This window comes from Hemicordylus capensis, chromosome 2, assembly GCF_027244095.1.
Source record: "Hemicordylus capensis ecotype Gifberg chromosome 2, rHemCap1.1.pri, whole genome shotgun sequence".
Lineage (NCBI taxonomy): Eukaryota > Metazoa > Chordata > Lepidosauria > Squamata > Cordylidae > Hemicordylus > Hemicordylus capensis.
In genome coordinates, this window is record NC_069658.1 from 324,092,760 (window position 1) to 324,115,510 (window position 22,751).

The window sequence follows — 22,751 nt, forward strand, 5'->3', positions numbered from 1 at the left end:
AGAACTCCAGACAATTAGTGAGGCAAGACTTGCCCTTGCAGAAGCCATGCTGGTTCTCCTTCAGCAAGGCCTGTTCTTCTATGAGTTTAACAATTTTGTCCTTAAGTATGCTTTCCATCAATTTATCCAGTACCGAAGTTAAGCTAACTGGCCTATAATTTTCCAGATCACCACCACCACCCCATGGATCCCTCTTTGAAAATCAGAGTCCCATTTCCAGTCCTCTGGTACAGAGCCTGATTGTAGGGACAAGTTACATATTTTTGCTAGGAGATCAGCAATTTCACATTTGAGTTCCTTCAGAACTCTTGGGTGGAGGCACAAGAAATTCTTGGCCACATGGGAGTTTGGGAATATAGGATTTCTTGTGTTTGATGGATAACAGGGCCTCCAGTACTGATATATGACAATACAGCACAATGTGTACCGAGGTAGTTCGCTGCATCTTCTCGGTGAGATAAGGTTGCACCTCTTGTTATGTATGTCAGCTGCGACTATCAATTGCGTATGATTATGCTGGCAAAGGTGGTGCTGAAGTGGCAAAATTACTCTAGTATGGTGCATCAGTGAGCAGTGCACATGCTGCCTCATCTCTGTGCTGTATAACCTGCTGTAGGCAACATAGCATCTGGTAGCAATAGTTGTCACCAGCCATGCACTGGCATGACACAATGAAGCCAGTTCAAGAACTGTTTGTGTATTTTGAGGTGCTTTAGGCACAATTTCTTTTTGTGGAAAATCAGGATACAAACTAGAAGTGAAATGAAAAAAGATGTAAGGAAAATGTCACAGGTAAAGATGAAGTACTGGTACATCTTTGCCATTGGGACCTGCTCTTGCCCCACATATTTGCTGGCCCAGCCCCCTATATCATCAGTATGGAGCTTGAAGTAATGATGGTTCAAAGAAACAATTCATTTAGTTTTGTTTATTTTATCTTCTTATCTACTGGGCTTCTGAACCTCCTCTCTGTATTATTTAAGAGTTAGATGTTTGCTTTCTGAAAGTCAAGGCAGTTTTTAACAAAAACAGAGGTCTCTATGTAGCCCATGTATTGCATTCAAAAAATCCCTCTCATCACACCCAGAAATTGATTTACCTTCTTCAGATACCTCTGCCCATTCAGGATTTGGAAATCCATATTGCCCCATGCGAATTCTCCTCTTCATTCCTGGGGAGATGGCCTGTCCAGTGTTGGAGTAAAACGGAGGGAACCCACATAGGCTGTAAAAGAGTGGCATATAGAGAAGGACTTGTACTAACAAGGCAATCATCATGTCTCCCCACCCCACCCCTCAATCCCATGTAGAGTCACAGATGGCTGTTGACTTTTCTGATGATGGAATGAGTAATAACCCAGTGACTAATTTCTCTTAGAGCAGCAAACATGGAAAAATCATTAATTGGCATTACCATTACCCACTGGCATCAGGAATGGGAGTGGGTTGGGATAGAAGGGAAGTATCTGTTCATACCTGACATATAAAGGACTTTGTTGTATTATATAAAGGACTCTGGGAGAGAACCTAGTTCTCTCCCTGTCCCATCCTCATACTTACAGAATGTACATGATGACACCAAGAGACCACATGTCGCAGGATTTGTCATACTTCTCAGGACCAAGAACTTCTGGGGCTGAGGAATGAGTTGCGGAAGAGAACCAAAGGAACTAAATGAATGTCAGTTTCTCTCATATGGATCACAGAAGAACAAATAATTTATTTTTGTTTGTTTTTAAAATGTGGTTGCTAATTTACGTCCTGCACCATCAGTGCTCTGTTTCTACAGAAATCCAAACTCTGTACTTTGAGGGTTCCAGTCTGCTTGAGTACTCAAGTTTACTGACGTCAAGGACCAATTTCCTGTCCACCAAGCTTTATAAGGCCTTCACTTCAGAACCTGCTAATCAGTCCAAGCAACTAATATCTTGTGCAAGGACCCTACCTGCCTATACTCCTGATCCCTCTTTTCAATTGCTGCTCTGGAATGTGATCCCTGCCTTGTTTTGACTATGCACTGGTTCCTTCTCCCTCTGATCCTCAATTGTTGCCTTGGAATCCAACCTCTGTCTGTTTTGAACCATACACCTGCTTCTTACCCTCTTGGACTAACAAGCAACTCCCTCCCTACCCCCCAGACCTGGAATCTGACTGTTGCTGAAGGATGAAGTGGAGAAGGAGAATATTTTTTTCAAAGCCTAATGTTTTCCTCTCTCTCCTGCTAGTCCCTAGAACCACCAAGTGGAAATGTGGGCAAAACACAGACTCACCAACATAATAGGGAGTGTAACAGGGGGTCTGCAGTGCATTCTGTATGGTTGTCTCTTTGGCAAACCCAAAATCTGTGAGCTTGAGCACTGCATCCTTCCCTTTGGATGTATAAAGTAGGTTTTCTGGCTGTGATGGTGTTGAGAGAGAAAGAAAATGAAACTGAATAAGAGAGATTTCTCAGAATAAGTTCTATTGAACTGTAGACTGTATTCTGTTTCATGCCTCTAAATTGGTAGGCATAGTTCCCAGAAGCAAGTTTGTATTTTACTGTCAGTAGATTGCAATGTGGAGATGTTGATTTAAATCAAACAGTAGGCCTTCTTCAATGTGCCTTCTCGAAATGTATTATGCTTCTAGGTAATGGTATATTTATATTCTTGAGTTTCTGTCAAAGATGGTTCTCCTTTGCACCATTAGAAAATGAAACAAATTAGTTATCTCAGTGTAGCAATATGGCCTCTGTAAGTCACCATTTGCTTTTATGGTTTAGTTTTTTTTCTTTACCAAAGCACTTTCAAGCCTCACCTTGACATCTCTATGGGCAATATTCATTCCATGTAAATGCTGGATGGCTGTCCCAATGTCTCTCATTATTTCAGAGGCTTCTAGAAATATAATTTTAGAGAAAGGTCACATTAACATTCCCACCATACCTCAGAGATATACATCTAGGCAATGCTTCTGACTAGCAACTAGCTTGTTTGTTTACAGGGCTAGTGTCAAGACAGGGAAAAACTAAAATTAGCCCCAACAGCTGTGTTTTGGTTTTACAAATGACAGTGCCCTCATACTTTCTTCTTAAACTCTGTCTGCTCCTCAACCTCCTGCTTAGAAAGCAACAATAAAAATAGTGGAAAGCATATTTTTCATACTTACAGAAAGCGAAATGCACTGAGTTTTTGTTGTGGTGCAGAATGAAAAATTGCCAATACACATATAAGCTAACAGCACTATAAGGAGGATATTTTGAAACAAAGTATTTAATGTTCAGTTAAGTTACAGGTTGCTGTCACGCAACCTGCCCTCAGAGAAGGGTGGGGAACAAGTTCCCTAGTGCTCTGGTTTAACCTTCCCCTACTTCCTGAAAGGGCCTGGGGAAGAATAAGCTGCTGGGTGCTCCTAGGCAAGGTGTGGGGAGGCTTCCCTTGGATGTGAATTGCCTCTGCTGTGTTATAACACGCCCATCACAGCAATGACAGCTTGACAGAGGGGGGGATTTTCCTGGAGCTCTATAAGATCCACTCCACACTGTTTTCTCTGTACCTGCAGGATTGCTGATGTCCACAGCTGGAAGACTTCTCAGGTCTAAAAGAATAAACTATTCACTGGTATCACATTTGGGCAGTAAGAAATAAAAAAATTACCACACATTTTGAAAAATTTAGCAGGTACACAGGTCTGGGGTTTTGTTTGTTCTTTTTACAAAAAGGCTTTTCTACACACACACACACACACACACACACACACACACACACACACACAGAGTTTTCACAAGCTCTTCTTACAAAAATGGTTCTACCTTTTTCTGTGAAAGCTTGGTCTCCTCGCTCCTGGATCCTGCTGAACAGCTCTCCTCCTTCCATGCTGCGAACAGAGAACCCACATGGAGGAGATTCAAAATGCAAGCACAAAAGGGGGTCTCTGTTTCAGTAGCTCATCTGTATGGGAGCTGCTGTTATTCCATTTCATATCTGTTATGCACTGCCAATATTTAAAGAATATTGTTCTTCAAAGAGATGGCTAACAAGCTGTTATTGTGGTCTCATAACAGTTATCATTTTACCACAAGTTGTTCAAAGGCTTAAAACAATCCCAACAGGAAGAAACTACTTTGCTTGCCTTGTACGGTAGATTTTGGACAACCTGTGGCCAATTTAGATCCAACCTCTTTAGAGGTTGAGGAGGTTCTAGACCACTAAGATACAGGTGAAACTCGGAAAATTAGAATATTGTGCAAAAGTCCATTAATTTCAGTAATGCAAATTAAAAGGTGAAACTGATATATGAGACAGACGCATTACATGCAAAGCGAGATAAGTCAAGCCTTAATTTGTTATAATTGTAATGATCATGGCGTACAGCTCATGAAAACCCCAAATCCACAATCCCAGAAAATTAGAATATTACATGGAACCAAGAAGACAAGGATTGTAGAATAGAACAATATCGGACCTCTGAAAAGTATACAGTGTACTGTGCTTGATTGGCCAGCAAACTCGCCTGACCTGACCCCATAGAGAATCTATGGGGCATTGCCAAGAGAAGGATGAGAGACATAAGACCAAACAATGCAGAAGAGCTGAAGGCTGCTAATGAAGCATCCTGGTCTTCCATAACACCTCATCAGTGCCACAGGCTGATAGCATCCATGCCACGGCGCATTGAGGCAGTAATTGCTGCAAAAGGGGCCCAAACCAAGTACTGAATACGTATGCATGCTTATACTTTTCAGAGGTCCGATATTGTTCTATTCTACAATCCTTGTCTTCTTGGTTCCCTGTAATATTCTAATTTTCTGGGATTGTGGATTTGGGGTTTTCATGAGCTGTACGCCATGATCATCACAATTATAACAAATTAAGGCTTGACTTATCTCGCTTTGCGTGTAATGCGTCTGTCTCATATATCAGTTTCACCTTTTAATTTGCATTACTGAAATTAATGAACTTTTGCATGATATTCTAATTTTCCGAGTTTCACCTGTACATAAAAGTAAGGTTGCAAGAGGATTCAAAGGTTTTTTTCATTGTTGGTGAAAAGGCAGCAACTTTCCCCTCACCCTCCCTTCAGATGGAGACCCAACAATAGCCCAATTCAGACATCATCATCATCATCATCATCATCATCATCATAATCAATAATCAATAATAATACCACCAAAATAATCCCAGTAGTAATTGGTGCCCTAGGTACAATTCAAAAACATCTTGAAGAGCACCTCAACACCATAGGGGCCCCAGAAATCACCATCTACACCAACTACAAAAAACAACGTTACTGGGAATAGCCTACATTTTGCGGCGATAACTATAACAACAACAATACTGATAACAAAATTCTGGCATCCCAGGTCCTTGGGAAGTACTCGATGTCTGGATAAAACAAACCAGTCAATAACACCTGTTTGACTGTGCTAATAATAATAATTGTTTGACTTATGGTCACAAATAAAACTATTCTGATTCTGATTCTAATTCTAATAATAATAATAAAGTTTATTTATTAATAAAGCCGCCCCATAACAAACTGTTCTCTGAGTGGCTCACAACACAGGATTAAAACATACAGTAAAAACACATAACATTAAATTATAACAGACAAAAAGGGAGAAATGAAAATACAGTACAAAGCTGTTTAAAACTCATTTTAAAATTAGTTAAAAATCAAATCAAATCTGATTTGGATTATGCTATACGAGTTTACAGATGTCCGTGCACTTGTATATGTGGAATTGGGGTTTGTACCAATTGAAGCAAATGTTTGGGCTGCAAAGTTCTCTTATTATTTGAAACTAAATCTTGGTTGAGCAGGCCTCGCAGCTCTGGTCCTGAAGGACAACTTTGCATCTGCATGGAAAGAGGGAGTTGAGAAGAAATTAGAAGTTATGGGCAAAGTATCCCCATGTTGGTCTCCTTAGGGATCTTAAAAGCCAAGGAAATAATTAGGTAGTAGATTTGGGATATAGTGACACAGGAAGTCAGGGCCTGAGTCAGACATAAACCTTTCCGGGGTAGGGATGTGCACGAACCTGTTTGGAGGCCCTTTTCAGGCCTCCGAACAGGTTTGCGCACTGGCTGGTTCAAATGTTTGGCGGTCGTGGTGGGTAGGACTTTAAGGGCGGGGGAGGGTGCACTTACCTCTCCCTCACTTTCCCCTCGCCAGTGCTGGAGTTTTGTAAAATCCCTTGGGGCAGCAGCATGCCTCCCTGTCACCCCTTCTTCTTCTTCAGCTGTAAGTGGCCGGAAGTACCAGGTGTGGGAGGTTGTCTGACATGTGCGAGCGCATTAGTGCCTGGTATTTCTGGCCACTTCCGGCCGAAGAAGAAGAAGGGGCGGCAGGGAGGTATGCTGCTGCCCCGAGGGATTTTACAAAACTCCAGCGATGATGGGGGGAAAGCAAGGGGAGGGGTAAGTGCACCTCCCCCACCCTTAAAATCCTACCCCCGCACCCCTTCAAGCCATCCCCACCTGGTTTTAAGCACATCCCTATTCCTAGGTAATACAACTTATCCTCATAGACCAGCTAAATATTTATATGAGCTTGTTCTTGCTAAATTGAGAAGGGCATTTGCCTTGGCATGCCTGAATTTGCCTTGGCTCTCCTAGAGGGTCGCTAACTTGGTATTCCTTTTGCTCAACGGTTATGCCCGTGTCAGGAGAGATTGAGACAATTGATCATATACTGCTTTACTATTTGTTTTATAGAGATATTTGGCTAACACCTTTGTCTCCTATTTTGACTAGATTCCCAGATAGGCCATCGGCCTTTTATGTGTCTCTCCTTTTGTCTGACAGTGATATTATAGTTTCCATCAAGGTGGCAAATTTTTGCTATATTGCAAGCCGTGTAAGGAAGCAATTGGTAAAATCATAAATGTCAATTGTACTATATGTTGTTATATGGTAAATGGTGTTTTGTAAGAAAGTAATGGCAGAATCTTGATTGCTGGAGGTTACTACTTATCTATTGTGTTGCATTTTGTTTGGTCAGTGACTGAAATAAAGTTTCCATTCCAGGTAGAACCAATGACAGTTTCATTCTACCTTGGTAAAGACCTGGATACAGAAGCTGGGCTACTCAGGTCTGGAGCAGGTGGGACCAGAGGACTCCTAGTGCTCCAGATGATAGGAGCTGCCTGGTTACCCAAGCAGCTTGTATCGTGTGAATAAGTTCCATATGTGAATGACTGTATTTGTGCACAGATATGTACCTATGTGCACTGTACAATTGTTGTACAAATGTTGAATATATTGCAAGTTGGAGACCCCGCCTTCAAGAATAGCAAGGCATTAGGAAAGGATGACAACGCCATTAGCTACTTTGACCACCCAATTCCCCAGCCTAACACAAGGCAAAATGAAAGTCCTGCTTGTTACAGCAGGAGGGGGTTGGGAGGAGCAAGGAGTGGGCAGAGGTGGATGAACAGGGCAGGAGGTGGAGTGTCTGTAGCCTCTCCTTTGCTTCAGAACTTTAGATGTGACAGGGAGGGTCTCTGGGCTAAGACCTAGCAGCCCAGTTCTGAGCTAGCATTTCATGACTGATGGTTAAGCTAGCAGGGCTACATGTTTTTAAATGTCCGGCTATGATGCAATCGTCCAAACAGTTAGACTTAAATTCAACTGGCTTCAATCAGATTTAAGCTGCCCAACTGTACAGGATTTCAGATTCAATCCACAACCTGCTTGCAATTGGATGCCTGTGGGCTGCTGCCTTGCACCAATTTATTTTAAAAAAAAGAAAAAGGCACAATGAGTTTTAAAGCCTGTGATTTAATACATAGGCAGGCTCTTCAGAGAAAGCTGAATCACTGCTATTAGTTGACCTGACTGGAAGTGAACACAACAGTAAATGCTGCAGGGTAATCCCTGTAGTTTTGATGCCATCAAAATGCTGAAACGAATAAGAAAAACAAACAGAAGCAGCACAAGGAAAATAAGAGATGAAGATAAATTTAAAACTGGCCAAATAAAGAAGAATAAGGATTCTGCCAGAGGTGCACCTAGGTAATTTTGGAGCCTGGACCTGAAGGCCATTTGGGATGACTCACGGGCATCACAAAAGCATGACCTCATGTGCTTGCGACACTCATGAGTTGCACTGTGTAGGCATGGGGAAGTGGCTCACCTGCTCCAGGCCTGGCTAGGCCCAGCCCAGGCCCACAGCCTTAGCTGCTGATGCCACAGAGGCAAGCAGCTGTGGGCAGGCCACAGGCAGGCACCCCCAGCACTCAGCCCCACCCCCGCAAGGCTCTTATGACAGAAGATGAATGCAGCATGGCTCGTGGGTGGGTCTTGGATGTGCAGAATGAGCATGCTTGAAATTCAGAATCAAACCATGTCTATACCAAATAGGATATTTATTTATTTATTTATTTAATTTAGTTAGTTAGTTTTACATTTATATCCCACTTTCCCCTCCGAGAAGCTCAGAGGAAATGGTTATGTTTATGCTTGCCACAACCCCTGTGAGGTAGGTTAGGCTGAGAGATACATTTTTTAACATTTACATTTTATATCCTGCTCTTCCTCCAAGGAGCCCAGAGCAGTGTACTACATACTTAGGTTTCTCCTCACAACAACCCTGTGAAGTAGGTTAGGCTGAGAAAGAAGTGACTGGCCCAAAGTCACCCAGCTAGTTTCATGGCTGAATGGGGATTTGAACTTGGGTCTTCCTGGTCCTAGTCCAACACTGAGGTCAGGAAGGTGGTCACCTCAGATGGTGGATTTTCAAAGCTGGCCAATTGTCCACCAGCCACCTCCACTGACTTTCCCCTTCCCTGCACAAAAACCTTAAGAGTGTTAGCCACCAGCATTCTCTTCACTCCCTCTATTGCTGTCCACACATTTGTTTTCATAGGCTTTCAATCCTGCATAAGGACTGCTGCTTTATTCGTGCTGTTTTACATGGTTTTTCTTCTCTAATGTTTTTATTGTTTTGATGATGCCTGTTATTTTTACTTTTGTATGTTTTTATTGACTACTGTCTTTTTTTGTTTTTAATCTTAATTTTGTTATTGTGTTTGGTTTTCATTATGCTTTGTATGCCACCTTACAAATGATTACAAATATAGCTGAAAGGCAAGGTGGCATTGGGCTCCTCCAGACTTCTTGTTTTCGGGGACTTCAATGTTCATGCTGAGGCTCCCTCCATGGGGGCAGCTCAGGAGTTCATGGCTGCCATGACAACCATTGGCCTGTCACAAGGTCTCTGGTATGAATAGACATTAGGCAGAGTCCTATCAGCTTCCTGGTTCTTTTGGGAGTTTAGGGTGATGAAGTAGCTTGGACAACAACTAGAGCACCATTGGAGGAAGACTCATGACAAATCTGACCGATCATAGGCTAGAGTCCATTTTAGGGACTACTCCATGGCAGTGATGGCAGCAAAGAAAGCTCATTTTTCCTCTGCCATCGCATCTGCACGCTGTAGGCCAGCGGAGGTGTTTCAAATAACTAGAGTTTTGTTACATCCTGCTCCCCAGATTCCTGGGGAGGAGTCCTCAACAGCCCACTATAACCGGTTTGCTCAACATGTTGCAGATAAAGTTGCTCGTATGTGTATAGTCTTGGAATCCAAGAATTCTGCAGTGGTCCAGCAACTTGCCTCAGGCCCCCTCTTGTCCAGTCATTCTGCATACTTTTCAGCTTGTGGAGCCTGATTGATTATGTGGACAAGATCATCCTTGGTAACATGCGGGGTGTGTGTGTGTGTGTGTGTGTGTGTGTGTGTGTGTGTGTGTGTACACCCACACACACACTTACCTGCTTTTTAAAATACACACACACACCCCACTTTGGGAACTTTTGTTGAAAAGTGATATATAAATATTATATTGTTATATAAATATTCTTCATCATCGTAGTAGTAGATGATACCTCCAATTTTAATAATTATTGGCTGGTTTCTAATCTCCCCTTCTTGGACAAGGTGACTGGGCTTCTCAGAGGCATTGATGGGCCTCTGTGTGAAACAGGATGCTAGACTAGACAGGCCTTGGGCCTGATCCAGCAGGTCTGTTCTTATGTGATAGAGCATGTGGTGGCAGCCCAGTTGCAAGGGTCTTGGATGACACACGATATCTGGACTCATGTCAATCTGGTTTTTGACTTGGTTATGGGACTGAAACTGCCTTGGTTGCCCTTGGTGGATGAATTGAACTATGCCGGAACTGGACATGGGGAGGGGATCCCTGTTGGTTCTGCTGGACCACTCAACAGCTTTCAATACCATGGACTCTGGTATCCTTCTGGTCCGCCTCTCTGAGTTGGGGCTGAGTGTGCTGGGGCTTAACCAGTCTCAGGCTGAGTGTGCTGGGGCTTAACCAGTCTCAGGCTGGTTCCAGTCCTACCTGGAGGATTGGGTCCAGAAGGTATTACTGAGGGACTGCTGCTTAGCTCCAAGGCCACTGGCCTGTAGGGCTCCAACAGGGCTCAACTTTGTCCCCATTCTTATTTAACAACTACATGAAACTGCAGGGGAAAATAATCCGGAGATCTGGGCTTTGGTATCATCAATATGCAGATTATATCCAATTCTATGTCACCTGATCCCAAGGAGGCAGAGGAAGTATTGGGCCGTGGTTTGGAAGCTGTGATGGGCTGGATGGGAGATAAGAAGCTGCAACTAAATCCTGACAAGATTGAGGTGATGATGGTTAGTAGAAGACCTGATCAGGGTATGGGGTTTCAGCCTGTTCTGGATGGAGTTGCACTCCCTCTGAAGAAGCAGGTTCACAGCTTCTGGGATCTGGCTCTGCTCCTAGAAAATCAGGTGGCAGTAGTGGCCAGAAGTTCTTTGCTGAGATGTTATGCCAGCTGCGACCCTTCCATGAGTCTGAAATGGCCTCTGTCACCCATGCCTTAGTCACACTGCGTTTGGACCATGGCAATGTGCTCTACATGGGGCTGCCCTTGAAAAGTATTCAGAAACTACCGATTGTGCAGAATGCAGCTGCCAGTTTGATCTCTGGGACTGCTCGCAGTGCACATATTACTCCAGTCTTGAAGGCACTGAATTGGCTGCCAGCCATATTTCCAGGTATAATTCAAAGTGCTGGTTATTATATTTAAGGCCCTAAACGGCTTGGGCCCCAAGTACCTTAGAGATTGCCTGTTCCCAGCTGAATCTATGCACTTGATTAGATTGGCTGAGAAGGCTCTGCTTTGTGTGCTGACACCTGCTGAGGCCCGTTTGTCAAGTACGCAGGACACGGCCTTCTCAGTTACTGCCCCCAGGTTATGGAACTCACTCATGGATGAGAGCAGCATGGCTCCCTCTCTCCCTGCCTTCAGGAAGAGAGTGAAGACTGCCCTTTTTATTCAGGCTTTTGTCCAATGAGCTGTCCCTTCTCTTTTTAATTTTTTAGCTACATTTTGTTCTTTTTAATGTTTTTATTGAGTTGTATTGTTTTATTTTGTTTTTATGTTTTATCTTATTGTTACAGTAACGGCATGGAGTCTTAGGATGAAGGGCAGTATATAAATATATAAAATAAAGATATAAAGCAGGGCTCTTCTGATGTTATCATCTGCCTATGGTTGATCACACAACAGGGCAATCTCTTATACAGAACAGACTGCCACAAGAGGTTGCTGTTGCCTGTCCAGGCCCAGGATAATTTCTGATCAATGAAAAGCTGTACCCCATGGAAACAAAATCAATGAGTAGATGGGTTGGGCTAGGCCAGCCTTCTTCTGTGTAGCACCAATACACATATACACAGCACAGAGAGATAGCCACACATTGGTTTTCCAAGATGTTCTCCATAAAACAAAAATGAAATAAGACTTTGCATAATTCCAGAAAGCTCTTCTCCCTTCTTGGAGACGATGGGCAACCGTCACTGTTTCCAGGGAGGCATGCTGTTATAGTGTACAATTGTGTTTACTTTCACCAAAGATTCCAAAACATTAATCAGGTGACTAATTGCTTAGTTAGTGCATACCACTCCATGATGATTAGGAGGCATCTCTTTCCGTGATGTATATTCTCATAAACATCTAGGATGTGAACAATGTGAGGACAGCCTGAAGCCCGCCAATGATGATCTACCTCCTGCCGAGCTTTTGGACTGTCGTACAGGAGCTGTAAAGAGACAGGAAACCATTATCATGCTTGTCTTTTTTGCTCAGCTTTAGCATCCTGTCCTCACAATTCAAAAGTCCATGAAGCCCAGATATAATGGGAGATCATAGAGTAGGACAACTGCTGCAGTTGTCACCCCAGATTTTTGCAGAGCAACTGTGTACAGTTATGTGTTTGGGAGCAAGCAATTTCACACAGAACCCATCATGTTTGACTGGAATAATCTTAAAAGGCACTAGCTCATGTCTTTGGCTGTTCTTTTAAACTACAGTGATACGCTTTCAGCCACCATCTGCAGCTCACGCTGGAATGGTTAGCTCTATGGTCACCTCTCCAAAGCTATGTGGCCAATGCCCAGCAAAGAGAGGCCGGTCAGTCTGGTTGCAAAGGTGAAATGAGTGTACTAGGGGACATGAGTGTAACACTCACACCTTCCAGATGAAAAGAGGGCCAGGGAAGTGGGAAGAATCTCAACCAATTGCATAGAAAGTGAAGGTCTGGTTCTCCTCATCATTCCAGCAAGTACAAAATACGAGTTGCTTTCGTTCCAAACTCATACTCCAGAACCTTCCCAAAGACCACCACACCCATACCCCAAAATTTAAAGGTTAAAAGCATTAGCAAATAGGAATGGGGCCACAGAGCACTACTGCAAGTCTTCATGACAGCAGCAGCAGCACCTGGTCTGAGTGGAGCCCCAGACCCCCAGAAAATATAAAGGAAGGCTTGCCTCTTTTCCACTCTGCTCCAGCTGGCACAGAAACCAGCCATTGCAGACGGCACTCCAGGGCCTCAGAACACCCAAGGATCCTTTAAATACACAGTGACTGTATGAATATGCTTCCTGAATGTTAAGCCAACCTCAGGCATTCCAAGGGTCACTGCCTGCATTCTTATGCTCCAGTCCTCACGATAAACTGCAACCGCTTTGTTTTGAAGCACCACAGCTAATGCTCAACGTCAACAGACATAAGGGTAGAGAGATTAGCTTTGACAATCATGAAGAAGTCTGTACTAAGATGGTCTACAGTATTCTAAGAAAATATTCTAAACAGCTCCAGAGCTTTCTACTATTACTCTTTGGCATGCACAGTGCCGCGTGTGTACTCTGCAAACCCACCCACCCCAATAATAACTCAGAGGCTATGCCGAGAAGATCAGGATACAAACTTTGGAAAAATCTGCACATATATCTTTCTTCTCCTAATCATGGAGTGGGCAGAGCTAAAGAAAGTCTGCCTCCTGGCAATCTTATTCAGCTACCCCCTGGCTCCTGAAGATTTCATCAGACACTGCCCACATCCACTTTTCAATGTATCTTTGCAGCAATAAAGAACAGAGATGTGCTTTAAAAAAACAACCCAAAACCAAACCATGCTGGAAGCTAAGATTCTCATGGTTGAATTCAGTTTGTTATCAATACCCCCATCTATACATTTCTGCACTTCTGTGTGGAATCATGGAATTCACATAGCCCTTTGCTTAGACCCAGCTACCCAAGCAGCATTTAGGGAGAGCATCACAATGACTCCCCCCACCCCACCCCCCACACAGAGCTAATGTAAAGGTGGGGGAAGTCATCTGTTAAGTGTTCCTTCTGTTATGAGGACATGGCTCAGGAAGCCTTAGACAAGTACATGCAGCACAATAAAACTACTTGCATAGCACCTTACCCACGGCACACTTATCTACATATGAAGACTACCTGGACAGCAAAAATGACTGCTCTCATGCAAATGGAACAAGGTAGACCTATCTGATGCCTGGTGCTCTGCATGCCATGAGATGCAAGAACACTCTTGAAACCTATAAGAATCCTCTCTAATAAAACGCTTGGTGTCTGTCTGTGGACAGACACCAAGCGTGTGTTCGTGCCTGGCCTGTTCTGGGCATGCGCGCAGCGCATGCCCAGAACAGAGCAAGGGAGGCACGAATGGCAGGACCCGGCGGCCATCTTGGGCAGCCAGAAGCGGGTGCCCCAAAGAAGCCGGGTAAGCGGCGGCGGGGGACACTGGCCGAGGCGCGGCCAAGGCAGCGGCGGAGCCATGGCCACGGCCTGGCCTCGCCGCCGAAGCCAGGCGGGGGGAGGAGGTGGCGGGGGAAGCTGGCCGAGATGGTGGCGGAGCTGCCGCCGAGGCCTGGCGCCGCCGCTGAAGCCGGGCGGCTGGGAGTCCTTGGGGCCCTTGCCCGGCCGGGGAGACCGGCCGGGAATGTGAGGTGGGGGCGGCCTGGACGGGACCGGCAGCAGCGCCCCCAGAGTCCGCCCGGCCGCTGATTGAGGGGGGAAGAGGCGGCGGGGGAAGCTGGCCAAGGTGGTGGCAGAGCCGCCGCCAAGGCCTGGCAGCGATGCCGCCGGAGCCAGGCAGAAGGGCGAATTTGGGCCCCTTCCCTTCCTAGCGCCCGTTATTCAACGGGCTAAAATTTACTTGTAAGTAATAAGAAGTACAATAAAAAGATAAAGGACAGACAAGGCCTGCTTCACACAATACTGACACTGAAATGAACCGTGATGGAGTAAATAAAGCATTGTTTATGATAGATGAATGGCAGAGTGAGTCTCCCTTATCTTTAGTACATGCAAAGTAGGAATAGGAATTCAATGTCTATTTTTAGAAGGGAGAAGCAGTCTTAGTTTTTTTTAATCTTTCAAAAGAACAGGCATAACTTTTCTGCAGCAAGATGAACACACATTCTGGCACATCTTAGAAACAAACAAAAATTACCTCCGAGGTGTCACAAACTTTTGCTGTCTCACCCCACCCCACCCCCGCAATAGGCACCCCATCATGAAGACAGGTACAGTAATGTTTTTGCTCTTGTCAGGGTAATGAAATGTATAGGTTTCTAAATGGTAGAACTACACTTTCAGCAGTTTCTTCACAAAAAACAGAAGACATGTGTACACGTACAAAAAAACACAGAGGATCCCATTTAGATTTTAACTGAAGTCTATGTGCGACTTGAAACCAGCTTCATATCTACTTTTGGTCTAAATAAAGCTTGCGTAACTTGCTTCATGAAACTTTTCTATCTGAAGGCTGGTGCTTCAGAGTCACTGCAGAGGTACCACTTCAGACCTTAACATCTTAAGTCCTATAAACTCTGTCTCCGATACTCTCTTAAAACATATGACTGAAAGGAACCTCTGTAAGAGGAAATGGTTAAAAAGCCATCCTCCAGGGAAAAATGAAATTACTCACATAGTTGCTTGCAAAAACAACACTTGATGATCTGCACTAGTCAGTCCTGACAGTCTGATACACACTGTCAGTGATTATTTGGGATGCAGCAACTGGACATGGGACTGCAAACATTGAAAAAGGACAAACTAAATGAAAGATGATCTGCTAATAAAATGATACCCTGCAGGGACAGGGTCAAATGGCCGGCCGGCGGTGGGGGCGGGGGGCGGTGGAGACGCTGGAAGAGAGGAAGGAACCAAAAGTGCAAACCTACAAGTAAGAGAAAGAGACCAACTGGCCAGGCAGCATCACTGCTGAAATTATATGGACAACAAATGAAATGCAGAATGAGTGACCAATGATAATTTCAGTTGCAGCATATTAACAGAATTCTATGCAAGACATGGTAAGTAACTGAACTGCTCTACCTAGCACTGATAATATCTTATGTTTAGGGTGTCGTGTTTTGCAAAATATCATAACTTTTCGCCAGATCATAAACAAGAAGAAAAGAAACTGACAGCTAGGAGTCCCAAGAGTAGCCCTAACAGGGACACATGACATGCACCCTGGAACCTACAAGGCCCCTAAAAGAAAGAGCATACAAACACATAGCACCCACACAAGAAATGGACATGCCACAACACTGAGTACATAAAGCACAGAACAGCAAACAGCCGGGACACTGTTCTTGGGTCAGCCTCATGCAATGAGCCAAGGTTGCTTCACAGTGGGTAGCATGCATCCTCCTCACCATGGTGAAGTGGACAGTGAAGGATAACCGCCAGAGAACAGGGATCACCATTCAAAGAATGGCCACCAAGAAGAAAAAGGAAGCAGATAGTACGGGGCGGGGCGGGGCGGGGGGTTCCAATGTGCTCAGCTGTGTCTTTTTCAAGACGGATAATAACTGGAAGAGCATTTCAGATGGACTGCTTTAAACTAGAAAAGAGGCAGCAGCAGATAGACAATATCCACCACATTACTTAGGTAGAAAGTCATCTGTCTGCTATCCAGATGAATTTTGTTCTTCAAGGTAAATACTTAGGAAATCTAATTCCCATGAAATATCAGGATGCTCAGAGAAGGCTGCCTGCTTCATTAAAGCACATTTTCCCCTAACCCTGGGTGTTTGGGAGAAAACTCTTTGTATTATATGGCGAAGGAAAGATCAGTGCACAACTATTAGAGCACTACTACGATACTATTGTGTCACCTTAAGTGGCGCAGCGGGGAAATGCTTGACTAACAAGCAGAAAGTTGCCAGTTCAAATCCCCGCTGGTACTATATCGGGCAGCAGCGATATAGGAAGATGCTGAAAGGCATCATCTCATACTCTGCGGGAGGGAGGCAGGCAATGGTAAACCCCTCCTGTATTCTTCCAAAGAAAACCACAGGGCTCTGTGGGCACCAGGAGTCAAAATTGACTTGACAGCACACTGTACCTTTCTATACTATTGCACTCATCTATTGAACCACCAAGGGACACCAGGAGAGAGGAACACTTTTTTATTACCTCCAGCCACAGCTGCTCTAGCTGGGCCCATTCTGGGCTCTCTGTCTCTTTTGGCAGTTAGTCCCTTCACTAAACTCTAAGGCAGGGCTGCTCAACTTCGGCCCTCCTGCAGATGTTGGCCTACAACTCCCATAATGCCTGGCTATTAATAACTCCCATAATCCCCGGCTATTGGTCACTGTGGCTAGGGATTATGGGAGTTGTAGTCAAAAACAGCTGGGGGGCCTAAATTGAGCAGGCCTGCTCTAAGGCCACTCCTTCAGATAGTTTAGAGAGCTCTGAGGGGCCTGTGCCTCTGCTACAGTTGGCCTAACCCAGGTAATCCCTGCAAAAATCTGACTCAGCAAGGGACGAGGTTAGGAACATAGGAAGCTGCCATCTACTGAGTCTGACATTGGTCGATATAGTTCAGTATTGTCAGTGTCTACACAGACTGGCAGTAGCTCCCAGCGGGTTCCACTGGGACCACCCGACAAATGCTTTACTGTGCCCCATGCTCTTTGCTGACATCAGCATGTGCTCAGCAGTAACAAAAGTAGCAGCCTGCCTCATCTTCATGGTAGAGAAACAGCACTCAAAAACTGTGTGTGTAGGTAGGGGGTATATTGCAATCAGCTTAATTGAATTTCATACTCAGTTATGAGGACAAAACATAAGGGAAACTGCTAGTTTCCTGTGTTTGATTTTAAATATTCTGAGACTGTACTTATTCATATATTTACTTTTGATATCCTTGGTTTTAGTGCATGGCCGTGACTATTTTATTTATTTATTTATTTATTTATTTATTTATTTATATTTTTACCGCACCCCTCCAGTACATTACTGCTCAGGGTGGCTCACAACAAAAAAAGATACAAAACAAAGTAAAAGATTAATAAAGTTAAACAAGTTAGAAGTCCAGACTAAAACCACATTTAAAATTACAAATTTTAAAAGTTTCAAATTAAAAGTTATTAATAAAGAGCTAAAAACTGAGAACAAAAACTAAAACTTGATAATGATGCTTAACAGCACAAAATTCCCAATATCTCCTACATATGTGGGGGGGGGGGGGAATACACAGGTGATAGCTTTAGTCATTATCAAATAACTCTTTCCTTTTCTTATAGAAAGTAAGTATTACCAAAATACTAGTTTTTGTCATTGTGAAACATCAGTTCCTGCACCATCACTTCTCTCATCTCCTGGACACAAGCCCAGGTGTTTTTGGAGTGATAAGAATGGTCTGTTGTGATATGGAGGTGACAGCTATTTAGAGAAAAGAAGCCATGCAGGCAGAGAAGTCTCGACATTTCCCAAGGAGGACGTAATTTAATGAAATTAACTTGTTCAAACTGAATGTATTTCGGATAACATACTGTATAATTCTTGTAAAATTGAAAACCCAAAAAGACACACCAGAATAATATTTGAGAATCAATTTACCACTGCAAAATAGATAATATTACATGGCACATACAGTCTAAGAACAATTGGTACAGAAATTAGGGTTCCATTTAAGGCTTATGTTCAAACCCATTTATGCTTACACAATCAAAGAGTTAAGTCAGACATCTAATGTGTGACAGAAAACCACCAAATGACCACTCCAACCAGTACCACAGTCATAATTCTGAAGACAAATGCAACTGTTTCACAATATGAGCATAATATCCATGGCTTGCAAGATCTATATACTAATGCACAGAGTATGGAAAACCAACAAAATGAGCTTGAACACCTAGTAGAAAGAAAATAAATACAAATTGACAGGTATAAGTGAGGCATGAAATGTAGCAATTGATGGATATAACTTGTACAGGAAGAACAGATGCAGCAGATTGTGGAGTAGCATTATGTGTCTAAAATGTGTACATCTGTACAAAAATCCAAGAAAGTGAACATGGTAGTTCAGTGAAGAGCATGCTCTAGGACTTTGGAACATGCTCCCAAACAAAATTAGAGCCTCTCCATCTTTGAATGCTTTTAAGAAACACCTGAAGACACACCTGTTTAATCAGGCTTTTAGTTTAAAAGTTGATGATATTTATTTTAAAACTGTTTTAATTGATCTAATGTTTTTAATAACTGATTGCACTTTTAAATTTGTATACCACCCAGAGATTTTGTATATGAAGCAGTATAAAAATCTACTACCTAAATTTTAAAGTGGAGAAGGAAGTGAAATCTACATTGTGACTGGAGTCTGCTATAGACTGCCATACCAAGAAAAGGATGTGGATGATTCACACCCTCTTCTTGTATGAGGAAGATACACATTCTCAGATGTAATTTGTTCTGAAACAAACAACAAATGCCTCAAGGAAGCAAGAACAAGTGCTAATGGCACATCGGTCACTCGCTGTGATATGCCTTGCTTTCAGGAAAGCCCTAGATAGGGATCCATGGCTAAATAAACTAATGGGAAAGGGAGCACAAGATGGGTGGGACTTCCTAAAGAAAGAGATGATATGGATACCAAGTAGTCCAGGTTTGTAGTGACGGTGTTGTGAGAACTAAAGCTCAGAACAAGCTGAGACTGTCAAGACATGCTAAGAGCAACAAAAAGGGCTTTTTCAGGAACATTCAAAATAAAAAGAAGAAAGGAAATGGAAGGCTTGCTGCAAAGTAAGGATGGTAGAATGTTAACAGGTGACAAAGATAAAGCAGAATTTTACACTTACTTTGTCTCCATCTTCTGTAAAGGGGAACTGTGTGCAAACTCATGAAAGCAGCATGAATGGTGAAGAGTCAGACTTGCTGTTCAAGACTGATATGGGATTGGGCAAGAAACAGCTTTCTACCTTGAAGGAGTCCAAATGCTCAGAGCCACCATTCTAGGATACTAAATGATTTCCCGACTTACCCACTGAGGCTTCCAGAAATGGGGCACTGGGGAAGGGATTTAAAGAAGAGTCAGAAAAGACTGCTGCTATTTCTGGTGTGAGTCAGGCAAGCAGTGTTGCCAGGTCAATGACACTGGAGATACAGACCAGGGACACCGTAAGGGTAATGGTCCTCCTTTGCCTTCTGGAGTAGTAGCAGTAGTTTCTGAAGTATCCCCCCCACTCAAAAACAAAAAAAACCCCAAGAGCCAGTTACAGCAGTGAGGAGAGGTGCAGAAGTGCAGAAGATAATGAAGAGAAAGACCTGGAACAAAAGGAAATGGGACCCCACTAGTAAAATGTCACATAGAGAGTTCACAATATATAAAAACACATTCTTAGCGTCAGGAATATGGGCCACTTCTTACAAAATATTTTTGATGAGAGAAAATCTGTTTCTGTAATAGATGTGCATTCTTTCCAATTTATTATCTGCACCCATGTACAAAATTTCTCATGAGAAGGTAACCCTTAGAAATATATGAAAGGAAGTTGTCACAGTCCTAGCCAGATGGTAAATGGCTCTTTGTGTCATCACAAGACTCAGCAGCATAATCTAGTAAAGTGTTCTTGTGGCTACAGAACATCAAGAAATAGATTTAATGGTCACCTCCAGCAAAAGCTTTAGATGGTCTTGTTTGACTACCTAACTGGCATGTATCAGCAGAAACTCTTTTCCACAAGGCCTCTGTAGTATGACATGTTGGAGCTGAGGCAGGCTAGTGTGCCTAACCTAAATTCTCAAGGTATGCTAAATCCAGTCTGGAGCAGACTAATGAGAGATTTCAGAAATGCAGTTTGAGTCTCCCATCAATATGGAGCTTGCCTTCCAAAAGGGAAATTTACCTATCTCCCACCAGTAACCTCACTCTATTCTCTTGTTTTACTTCCCTCCCCTGAGAACTAATTTTGGGAGCATTACCACAATGAAAGAAAGGGAGAATGTTTTGTTGTTGCTAAGTAGCCATCATATGAGACTCAAACCCCCAGCAAACAGCCGAAGAATGAGATCAGGGTTGCCTAGAGGCCACAATGTGTTCTCCACAATAAGGAGCTGGCACTGACTTCAAGCCAGCCACGAGTGTGCTGGTGCCATTATCATGTAAACACTCTTGAACTAGTAAGGGGCTCAAGAGAAACTCCTTCACACTCATCATCTGTGCAGCACTGCTACTGCCACAAATAGCCCAATGTGGATCAACAAAATGAATGCAGCCTTGGACTTTATTTTTCATCTTCCCTCTGCTCCCACAAATTAAGCCTTTAGTACAACATCCTTAGATACCACCCAGTTCCTGCAGTCAATTCCTGCTGAGGAACTGGGTGGTATCTGCTTCGGCATCCAAAATCCCCTTAGGTGCGAGGATGCAAACGTTTTGGATAAACCAGAAGGGGACAGAGTAGAACCAGGAGTAGAGCAGATGAAAACACATGACAGCTGGTCAAAAAGATTAAGTGATTGTAAGACCACTGGCTTATATATGGTATGGATGAAAAACAAACTTGTGTTAGAACCAAAAATTCCACTTTGCGTATCTCCACTGGAAGTTATAACTAGAAAGCAGAAAAATATGCAACATGTATCGACAACTGCTTGTTCTCCAAGGTGCAAATATGAACTTAAAAACCTAGATCTTATGCAGGATTGGAATATTTCTTGGTTTCAGTATCACCAGATTAGCACCTTATTCAAGCAAGATTGCAAAAAGGGTTTTAAACAATCAAAGTCAGAATTTGAACAACAGTTGTGTGACAAGGAAGACAAACTAGTTTCTAGGATGTACGATCTGTTATTATTGGAAGATACAAGAACGGAAGTAGTGAAAACTTCAATGATTAAATGGGCTCAGGATTTCGGTTACAATATAGATTTGGAGAAATGGGAAAAACTATGGATAGAAGACATGAAATATGCTGCCTGTTCTAATTTAAAGGAAAATAATCTTAAGATTATGTACAGATAGCATTTAACTCCTAAGAAGTTGGCTTTAATTTACAAGAACATGTCAACAAATGTTGGAAGTGTAAAAAAGAGGAGGGCTCCTATATACATTTATGGTGGACTTGTAATAAGTCTAAAGACTATTGGGATTTAATATACAATGAGCTTAAGAAAGTGTTTAAAACTACTTTCCCTAAGAGCCCGGAAACAATACTATTAGGTATTGATAAGAGTGCTTTGCCTAGGAAATAGTGGATCCTCTTTATGTATCTAACAGAAGCAGCAAGATTGACATTTGCATACAAATGGAAAGACATCCATCGCCCAAGTAAAGAGGATTGGATACTTAAAGTGTTAGAGTTGGCAGAAATGGCAAAGCTAACAGCATTATTAAGAAATAAATCTGAAGTATTTAAAAGGGAGTGGGACCCTCTTCTTATTTACCTAAAAACATATTATAAAATGGATTTCTATCAGGCTTTTGAGTGGTAACAAAAATGTTTTTAAAATGCCCTAGAGCTGACTTTCGTATGATTTATCGGGGAGAGAACGATTAAATTACAGGCAAGATCTGGGTATTGTAACTGATACTTGTTCTAATGATGAGATGGAAGTCCTCATGGGTTTTTCTTTCTTTCTTTTTTCTCTTTTCTCTCTCTCTCTCTCTGTGTCTTATGTTGTGAAAAATGGAATAAAACGTTTTTTTTTTAAAAAAAATCTGAGGTGGCAAGGGAAGATGTTCTTGAAAAGCTAAAAATTAACAAATCGCCAGGGCCAGATGGCATCTACCCAAGAGTTCTGAAGGAACTCAAATGTGAAATGGCAGATCTCCTAGCAAAAAAATGTAACTTGTCCCTACAATCAGGCTCTGTACCAGAGAACTGGAAATGCCAATGTAACTCCAGTTTTCAAAAAGCGGTTTTCAAAAAGCCATTTTCAAAATGCCAATGTAACTCCGGTTTTCAAAAAGCCAAAATATTATTGTGAACCACCCCAAGACTTTGGTTTGGGGCGGTATAGAAATGTATAAAATAAATAAATAAAATAATAAACTCTGGTTTTCAAAAAGGGATCCAGTGGGGATCCAGGAAATTACAGGGTGGTTAGCTTAACTTCAGTGCCAGGTAAATTGATGGAAAGCATTCTCAAGGACAAAATTGTTAAACATA

The 22,751-nt window shown here is 42.8% G+C and overlaps 1 protein-coding gene and 1 long non-coding RNA gene across 4 annotated transcripts in view; one reads left to right on the top strand and one right to left on the bottom strand.

The window, feature by feature from the left end:
• Positions 1–22,751, top strand: part of LOC128345069 (uncharacterized) — a 209,746-nt gene that overhangs the window by 117,656 nt on the left and 69,339 nt on the right. The gene's annotated exons all lie outside the window — the stretch shown is intronic.
• Positions 1–22,751, bottom strand: part of MAPKAPK3 (MAPK activated protein kinase 3) — a 118,187-nt gene that overhangs the window by 15,499 nt on the left and 79,937 nt on the right. For all 3 annotated transcript variants that reach the window (XR_008316244.1, XM_053296427.1, XM_053296428.1), the window contains exons 3-8: positions 11,935–12,074; positions 3,790–3,854; positions 2,796–2,875; positions 2,270–2,396; positions 1,560–1,635; positions 1,100–1,224 (exon numbers count right to left, since the gene is read on the bottom strand). Coding sequence is in view for 2 of the 3 variants with exons in the window: in XM_053296427.1 (XP_053152402.1) it covers positions 1,100–1,224; positions 1,560–1,635; positions 2,270–2,396; positions 2,796–2,875; positions 3,790–3,854; positions 11,935–12,074 (613 nt within the window). In the remaining variant the exon portion in view is untranslated. The remainder of the gene's footprint in view (positions 1–1,099; positions 1,225–1,559; positions 1,636–2,269; positions 2,397–2,795; positions 2,876–3,789; positions 3,855–11,934; positions 12,075–22,751) is intronic.